Genomic DNA, 9,952 nt, shown 5'->3' on the forward strand with positions numbered 1-9,952 from the left:
GTAAAGAGATTGTTTTTCAGGGCACCACTCATGTTACAGGAGCCTTGGGAGGTCAGCACACTTGTGAAGCACTACCCGTTTTTCCAGGTGTCATTGCCTTCCTCTCTTGCCCATCCCTTAACCATCTGGAAGGGGCTGGTTTCCCACTTCCTCTTTCTGCTTGTCTGGGACTTCCCCTGAGCACTCTCTTCCAGCCTGAGGTGGCTTCCATCTTACCCTCTCCTGGAGTTATAATGTGGTAGTCAGTGCAGAAATTTAAGGGTTAAAAGAATCAAATCACATCAGTTTATTTTTATTTATTTTATTTTTTTACATATTAACCACATTGCACTTAGCCATCAACCCTAAATCATACAGACATATGTATTCATTTTTTATTGCTATGGCAATAAATTACCACAAAACTCTGGATTTAAAACAGCAGAGATTTATTATCTCACTATTGTGTAGGTCAGGAGTCCAGTGTGTCCTCACCAGTCACTGTATATGATTCGAGAAAACTTTTTTTCAGTGTTCTTTTCAATTAGGTGCAGCCACATGGTTGATTGCCTGCAAATGGGTGGCCCCTAAAATTCCTCCTGCCTGCAGCTCGGTGCTCTTCCTTTTGCCTGTTCTGCCAGCAGGGTACAGAAGTCCAGAGGTCCTGTGCTCTTCTTGGAGGCTCAGGGGTGTTTAATTCCCTGCTCACTCAGTCATTCGCAGAATTCAAGTTCTTTTGGTTATAGGACTAAAGTCCCTGTTTTCTTTTAAGAACTTTTAGAGGCCACAGCAATCCTTGATTCCTGATTCTTTCCTCCTTCCAGGGCAGCAAGGGTGAATTAAGTCCTCAGATTGCACTCTCTGACCCACCCGGCTTCAGTCATTTTCCACCTCTAAGGACTCCTGTGACTAGATTGAGCCCACCTAGATCATCCAGGATAATCTTTTTATCTCAAGATCGTTATTAATTCTATCTGCAATTTCCCTTTAGCTATGTAAAGAGATATTTAAAGATTCTGTGGATTACAAGTTGGACATCCCTTGAGGAAGGGCATTATTTTGACTACCACAGGGAAAGTAAATGAGTAAGAGTCTGTAAATTTACTTATGTGGATAAAAATAATAAAAAATTCAGGGTGTAAACATAGGTTTACAGTTGTTTGTATGGAAAATAATACAATCTGTATATATAAAAGGCTAAGTGACCGACCATCTGGCCTGTACATATGATGCGCACTGGCAATCTATCTATACTAAAAAATGGTAATATGCAAATTGGGCGGGATGCCCTGACACAATGACAGAACAGCAGGCTGTGTGGGGCAACCAGGCCAGCAGGGGGGCAGAGAGGGGCAAGCAGGCCAGCAGGGGCGGGGGGCAGTTGGGGGCGACCAGGCCTGCAGGGGAGAAAGTTGGGGGCAACCAGGCCTGCAAGGGGGAAAGTTGGTGGCTACCAGGCCAGTGGCGGGAGGGCCAGTTAAGGGCGACCGGGCTGGTGGGGAGGGCAGTTGGGGGCGACCAGGCCAGCACGGGGCACAGTTATGGGTGACCAGGCCAGAAAGGGGGGCTGTGAGGGATGACCAGGCTGGCAGGGGGGGTTAGTTAGGGATGATTAGGCCAGCAGGCAGAGGGTGGTTAGGGGTGATCAGGCCGGTGGGGGCAGGAGGGGCAGTTAGAGGTGACCAGGCCGCCAGGGAGGGCAGTTACAGGCGATGAGGCTGGCAGGCAGGTGAGCAATTAGGAGCCAATGGTCCTGGATTGTGAGAGAGATGTCGACTGCTGGTTTAGGCCCGATCTCCAGACAGTCAGACATCCTCCGAGGGGTCCTAGATTGGAGAGGGTGCAGGCTGGGCTGAGGGGACCCCCCCATGCATGAATTTCGTGCACCGGGCCTCTAGTCCTATATAATAAAAGCCTAGGTGGCGTTGTGTGACATCGTCACAAGATGGCCGGCAGGGGAGGGCAGTTGGGGGCCATCAGACCAGCAGGGGAGGGCAGTTGGGGGCGATCAGGCCAGCAGGGGAGCAGTTAAGTATCAATCAGGCCAGCAGGGTAGCAGTTAGGGGGCGATCAGGATGGCAGGCAGAAGCAGTTAGGGGCAATCAGGCAGGCAGGCAGGCGAACGGTTAGGAGTCAGCAGTCTTGGATTATGAGAGGGATGTCCGACTGCCAGTTTAGGCCCAATTCCTGTGGGATTCAGACCTAAACTGGCAGTCGGACATCCTCCAAGGGTTTCCAGATTGGAGAGGGTGCAGGCCAGGCTGAGGGACACCCCCCTCCCATGCATGAATTTCGTGCACCAAGCCTCTAGTAAAAATAAATAATAATACAAGAATAAACTCTGTTTCAAGTCATTATTTATAATTACATCAGAAGACCTAAAGCACACTGATATGCACAGCTTCTTGTAACTCTTGACCATTAATTTTATGCTAAATTACAGATCATTTTTTCCATTAAATTATCAAGTTGAAAAATACATAGTTGATTTAATGTCAAGAAATCCAGAAGTGCAATAAACAGGCACCACTTAAGAGGGTATGTCTTTTGGAACTCTGAAGAATGGAGGCAGAGGTATGTATAGGTTAAGGATAAGCACTATTCTCCACCCTCCACACACACCCCTCCCACCCCAGATTTATCATTCACTGATCAAACTAGTCTCTAAAAGACCATCATGTAAGTTCTTACTTACAATGTTATCTGCATTAACTAGCAAAACTAAAGGCCAACCTAAAAAGGAAGATGCATGTGAATCAGCTGAAAAGGCTGAATTAAGTAAATAATAATAATAATAATAATAATAAATGAATGAATAACAAACAAATTGGTTTGCTGATAAGACCTAGTTTTTCATCTGGGCTGTTTGATTTTGGGTAATTTACTTAATTTCTCTAAGCCTCAGTTTCTTCAGATGTAAAAAGGAGGTAATAACACCTACTTCCACAGATGTCGAAAGGATAAGAGATTGTGTCTGGCACAGAATGGGTGCTGATGACTGATAACTATCAGTTATTTCAACTCTCAAAGAAAGCCCCAGGATCTGCAGGAAATAAAAGAACAAAAGTAACAGTTGACAACTTGGACTTTAGCTTAAAAATGTTCTCCTTGTTTTGTTTCAGGAAAGTAGTAGATCACCCAAAAAGGCGATTCGGCATCCCCATGGATCGGATTGGTGGAAATCGGCTTTCAAATTCCAGAGGCTAATTGATTCCAATTGTGAGTACAATTTAAATATGTAACAGTACATGCAAACTTTTGATTTATATTTCACAATAGTCTAATTGATCCATCTAGTTTATAATTCCCTCTTTTGATTTCCTAGTTTGTAAACTCATTTTCAAACATCTCCCTACTTAATTAGTATATTGATGCTAAATAATTTAAGTGACATTAAAGAATCCAAAGAATATCCTACTTCACCCTAAAAATGATTTAGGTATTATCACAGACTCCTATATACTTATTGAATATTAATATATAAGCAAAGGTTAAAATTCTAATTAGAATAATAAATTACCTTCAAAAATAGAGTAGACATAATAGGTAGCAATCCCTCTATTATGAAAAAGACACTTTCCAGTAACATACACCATTTTATTGCAAATAACAATACCAGAATTATGATCACATGAAACATAGGAGAGGGAATGGTATAGCAGAAAGAGTATTAGCCATGGAATCAGAACATGTAATCCAAATTCTGCTTCTATTACTCATTATCTTGTTTCCATCAAGATAATTTATTTCTCTACTAGAGGCCTGGTGCATGAAAATCATGCACAGATAGGGTCCTTAGGCTTGGCTGGCGATCAGGGCCAATCAGGGCATTCCGGCCACTGGCTGGGACCTTCCTTCATTCCGTGCCACCCCCTGGTGGTCAGCGCATGTCATAGTGAGCAATCAGTCTCCTGGTCGAACTCCTGTGGGGACAATTTGCATATTAGGTTTTTATATAGATAGATAGCTTATATATTTAGATAATAACACAGTGGTATTGTGAAGATTAAATTAGATTCTAGAAGATATTGGACCAACAATACATGTACGAGATAATACCTTTCAATACAGTTCTGAACATTTACTCTGTGCCAAGCCCTGTACTTAGTATAAAATATGCATTGATTCATTTAATCATCCTGCTCCATAAAGTAGATACTATTACTACCTCCACTATCTTGAGAAGTAGGACAGTAAAAGGGGTAAAAGTGCCAGCTGGGGAAGTCAGGTTTTGTGGGTCAAATCCTAGGTCACCTAAATCCCAGTTCATCAGTTACCTGTGAGACCTTGTTTAAATTCTGAATTCCTCCTCCACAAAATGAGAATTATAATAATTTCTACTACATTGCATTGTCCTGAAGAGTAAATGGATTTATATACATGAACCATTTAGAGTAGTTCCTGGCACATATTAAGTACTCAATAATCATTAGTTATTATTATTATAATACACATAAGTGGAAAGACAAATAGCTTGTAAGTGATGCAAGTAGAATTCAAATCCAGAAAGCTTAAATCCTGAGAGTTCTCTTAAACAATTTATTTAATCATACATAGTATATGTTTTAAACACTAAATGTTAATATAAAATCTCATCTATGTATTTTCTCCCATTAGAGCTTAGAGAGGGTACATCTCCAATCCCAAACAGATAAGACAACCTAGAACTGCTCTGACAACTTAAGACACAGAAGAGAAAACAACTTTTTGCTTTTCTCAAGATAACCCTCAGATTTATGACGTGGAGGCCCAAGAAGCGGCACATCAGTGCTGACCCTGTCCTAATTTAAATCCTGCAGCTTTTTTTCCTCTTCATCAAATGCTCTAAACCACAATCAGTCAGTATTTTACCTCAACTTTCTTATCTTCAGAATGACTTAATTAAAATATTTTTTTCCTCTGTAGGGTTATTGATCAATGAAATTATAAGATTACTGTGTGTTTTTATAAATACAGGATGACTTACTGAATGCTGCCAAGAACACTGCTTTTGGAAAGCACCATCATTACATATCACATTGAACTTTGTATCTAGCAATATACCAAGTATGGTCACTCTTCAGGATTGTTGAAAATCACCACGTTACCTTTGAGTAGGAGCTAATTGCTATTAAAAATCAAGTAACTCCTTGAAATCAGTCACAATCCTCCAGTTCTTTGATGTATTGAGAATGATATTACACTGTGATTAAAATAATTAAGTTTGATTGGTTTAGATATATATCAGGGGTGGGCAAACTTTTTGACTTGAGGGCCACAATGGGTTCTTAAACTGGACCGGAGGGCTGGAACAAAAGCATGGATGGAGTGTTTGTGTGAACTAATATAAATTCAAAGTAAACATCATTACATAAAAGGGTACGGTCTTTTTTTTTTTTTTTTTAGTTTTATACATTTCAAACGGGCCGGATCCAGCCTGTGGGCCATAGTTTGCCCACGGCTGGTATATACTCTGTTACCTTAGCCAACCTTGATTATCATCCATTTTAGTATTTCTTAATTCAACCAAAACAGGTTATGATAAGAAAAAAAATATTTTAAGACTCATTTTTAATATAAATTTTCATATGACGTTTTAGACCATACGAACTCCAAATAGCTACTAAACTATGAAAATGGACTTGAATTAATATGATGTTTACAGAATCACTGTGGGATAAACTTCAAATTAGTATATTACCTCCTTCACTTAACAGACTTTGTTGAATGTTATGACAACCACAGTCTTTATTATTAAAGTCTTGAGATAGTAATATCATAAAAAATTAAGTTTAGGAAAGAATTGAACATCATACATACTTCCTTTCCCTTTTATCAACCATGTGGGTTCACCTGTTCAACCATTATATTTCTACTAGAGGCCTAGTGCACCAATTCGTGCACAGATGGGGTCCCTCAGCCTGGCCAGCCACAGGAGGGACCACAGGAGGTTGGCTGGCTAGGGGGAGGGACTGAGGGAAGTTGGCTGTCTGTGGGAGGTTGGCTGTGGGAGCTCACTGACCACCAGGGGTCAGCTCCTGCAGCGCATCTGCCCCTGGTGGTCAGTGCATGTGATAGCTACCAGCCGGTTGTCTGATCAGCCAGTTCGCTGGTTGTAATGGTCACTTAGGCTTTTATATATATAGATTCTTTAGTTCCTACCACTATCACCAACATTTCTCAGATATTTTTTGACTTCCTCATGTGAAGTTTCATGTTTTATAGAGCATGAAAATGAAAGACATAAAATATATATTTCTAATTTTCAAAATTATTTTTTGGTACATTATTTTCTTTTGTCACAGTGTTCTTTTGGATTATATAGAAAATGCAATGCATGTATCTTTTAATAGATAACTTGAGTCATTATAATAATATGTAGTGACTTAGTCATGAATTTAAGTCAATAGAGATTCAAGAACATAGTCTTGTTTAATCCTTTCTTTCTTTCTTTCTTTCTTTCTTTCTTTATTTATTTATTTATTTTGTAACAAATAAGAACACAGAGACTATGAGAGGAAATTTTGATTTGCCCCAAATTTTACAGGCCCTCAAATAGAGCAAGATCCAGAACCAGGTCACTGGTCTTCTAGGCCAATATTCTCTTTATGATCTATATGGTCTTGTGGATGCTAAATTATCATTGCTATGCTAACATCACTGATTATACAATTCTAAAACAAACACAGTATCTCAGACTTTGTAAAAATCTTGGCTTCACTTTTGTGGGAGAAGATGTATACCCTTTTAGAGCAGGTTCATTTGCGGGTTTTTACTTCTGCCTTTCACTATAAGTCTTCACACTAAAAGTGAAACTAGTGCTAATCATGAAAGTTTTTCTTGGTTTAAGGTCAACTCTAGAAACATCTCATGTGTTATCTAGTTTTCAGGAAAAAATGCCTAATCTCTTCTGTGATGTGTGTTTTGAAAAAAAAAAAATAACCTAATATTTACTCAATATTCTTCTCAAAACATTAATCTATTGGCCCAAAGGTTTGAAATTTTAATTGATCCAAGCTCCAAGCAGCTCAAATTCAGAGAAGTATTTTGTCTAGGTTTCATAAATTCTGTAGATGCAAGTAGCAAGTTCTAACTCTCTGCCATGGAAATCAGGACTCCTACTTGATGAAATCTGGTAGAAATATGACCATTAGTTGTGCTCCCCTGGGCCATCACATGCTTTAAGACTTGAAATAATGTGAGGCAAATGTTGCTGTATTATATTGGAAATTTTCATTTTAGAACAAAATTAACATGTTAACATATCAACTAACAGAAATATCATGTTTAAATGCCATTATATAGTTGGTTCTTTAAATAGAGCAAAATGTACAACAGATATCAATGTGTTATCATAACAATAAACAGAAGGTAGTAGTCAGATTTTTCTTATCTTTCTTTTGTTTATCACAGCAATATCCTTTGAAACAAGATTGAAATCTCAAAAGAAATAGATTATAGCAGGTACCCAAACAAAGGAAGTATGGCTTGAGTACAAGTACCTCATTTATACATTAAAAATGCTCTTTGTAATGCATTTAATCAGAAATTACCATTTTTCATGTTTTTGCAATGAAGATATACCACATAAGTCAAAGCCATAATGAAACACCAAGTAATTAGAGTTTTGGCTCTTCTCAACTGCAGTTGGTGGATTTCCCCTTATCTTCAGAGTTCTCCTTAGCTTTAACCATTTCAACTTTCATTTTTGCAGATGTGACTTCCTTGGGTGAAATGTCACAGAAACACGGAAGATGCTTCAGATGTTCTTCACACTCCTTAATGATTAAACTTTGAAGGAACTGACCTTCTGCAAATTCTTTCCAAAGCTTGAACTTAGGTCCATCACCTCCCAGTGTTGTTACAGCCTTAAGTAAATTATGCAGATCATTTCAAAGCATGGATACTTTTTAATTTACATTTTAGTTGTTCAGGAATAGTTACATGACCCCAAACTTTATTTTTCTAAGAAATAGTCAAACAACACGACGTAGTGAAATGCTTTCTATATGCATTTACCTTTTACATTTATGCAGTTGAAGAATAACTGAAGACTAATTTGTTTCTGTAAAATTTAGATGCAATCTGTCAGTATTGGGGAACAAAAAAAAGACAATGCTGTGCGTTTTCTCTTTAATGCTTTTCCTTTTTCTTATCCTTTGTCTATGAACTTCTTGGGTAATAATTATGAAATTAGCCTTCTCATATTCTATTCAAATTTCAGTTATTTTCAATCAAATAATACTCAGTCCTAGTTCTAGAAATAAGCAAAAGAAATTCTCTGAGCAAAGAAAAAAATAGCAATAATTAAGCCCAGAAATTTTAGTCTCCCAGAGAACGGAGAAAATACCCGCAGGTCAGAGCATATTGACTTGTAGTTAGGAAGTGAAGGATACTACTCATCTGTCAAGCTTAGATATCCTGTGTCCCCTAATAACTTTCCTTTTCTCTCAATTACAACTGATAATTAAGAGCAGCAGTGGCTGATTACGAGAACTACTCACAGAAGTAACAAATGAAAGTGTGGGGAAGTCAAAGAATATCAAGTAGTAGACCATCAGGATAGTCTGTGGCCGGTTTAAATACACATAATTTTAGCACAGTAAATTTTAACATTAGTACAATAATCCATCTTTTTGATATTACTGACTCACCTAAGAAACTGTTTAATCTATTTCATATACTGTGTTTAATAAGGCATTAAAGAGTATAAGTATTGGAAAGTGATTTCTTTAAAATGATCCAAATTATTTTTAATTGACCTATCAAAGCATAAAGTTTGATAGTCTGGAAAGTTTGATTCTCAGCAATAACTGTGATGTTACTGTAATTTAAGGTTTGTGCATTGGCTATGCTTTCAAAACACAAATATAACTTATTTGTGGTCCAGAGATTTAACATATTAGGAGAAGTTTATAAATTCTCTGAAAACACTTCCTTAAACCCCGGTAATCAGTGCCAAACAGACCTGATTTAAAAAAAAAAAAAATGGCCAGAAAAGCAAAGTTTTACTTTAGCATAAAATGAAGAATGCTATGAAAAGGTATATTTATATTGAAAGAAGAAGAGAGAAATGGGTAGTTGTTACTTCTTTAACTAAAAAGGAATAAATGTACAATCTGAAGACTAAAATAAGCTCAGAGAAACATACAAATGAACATATGTATTTAGAATACGTAATGGTTTTGTATATAACTTCTTAGATTTAGAGAAAATTTTCCAACTGCTAAAAGTCAAATTTAAAGTTTAAGAAAAACAGTGAATGAATTATTATTTTAATTGTGATAGAGAGGCTGTAGCAAAGAAAGATGCATTTTGAGAAAGCTCACCAATTCTGTTTTTCATAAAATTGCATGAGAGAGTTAGCAGTGCTACACAGGCAGATATTCTGCAGGAATCGCTATTTGAAAGGTTATTTAAGAAGAAGTTATAATTTCTCTTGCCCACTTTTCCCTAACCTTCTGATGAATTGTAAAATGTTCCCTGTTCTTTGGAAGCGTTTTCTTTCCTTTTTATTTTCCCATTTGCGTATTTGTGAGCTTGTAATCCACCTGGGTGCTACTGCTTCATGCTTTGACAAAAGGTATTCAAACCTAATTTAACCTAAATATTTTTTCATGATGAAGATTTAAGTTGAATTAAATCCATTGATTTTCTATCTTTTTCATTTTTTAAATTCAAAATTATGCTTATGGCATCCAATTTAATTAAAGTAAGAGGTCGCAATATATTGATTTATACTCTATTCTAATATGTAATGCACTTGTCTCATAATATAATATATGCACAAGACTCCCATGAAGCAAAAAATGTTTTCTCCACTTGCAACTATATTATTTCATATTATAATTTTTACCACTACTTTATACAGAGCAGAAAATAAATCAGCAGCATACTAGTTTAAAATAGGACATTCTTTTAACATAGCATAAAATTAAGACAAAATTTCTGTTAGGCATATGACGAGTCATCTCATTTATTTGTCCAATGTATT

General features: G+C 37.2%; 1 protein-coding gene across 1 annotated transcript in view; it reads left to right on the forward strand.

The window, feature by feature from the left end:
• The window catches only part of OSTN (osteocrin), a 47,663-nt gene extending 38,730 nt beyond the window's left edge, over positions 1 to 8,933 (forward strand). The window contains exons 4-5 of the mRNA XM_081087033.1: positions 3,102 to 3,198; positions 7,673 to 8,933. Of these exons, the coding sequence (XP_080943159.1) occupies positions 3,102 to 3,186 (85 nt within the window). The 3' untranslated portion in view covers positions 3,187 to 3,198; positions 7,673 to 8,933. The remainder of the gene's footprint in view (positions 1 to 3,101; positions 3,199 to 7,672) is intronic.
• Positions 8,934 to 9,952: the final 1,019 nt, after the last annotated feature.

The sequence above is a fragment of the Myotis nattereri genome (assembly GCF_964212035.1).
Source record: "Myotis nattereri genome assembly, chromosome: 3".
Taxonomy (NCBI): Eukaryota; Metazoa; Chordata; class Mammalia; order Chiroptera; family Vespertilionidae; genus Myotis; species Myotis nattereri.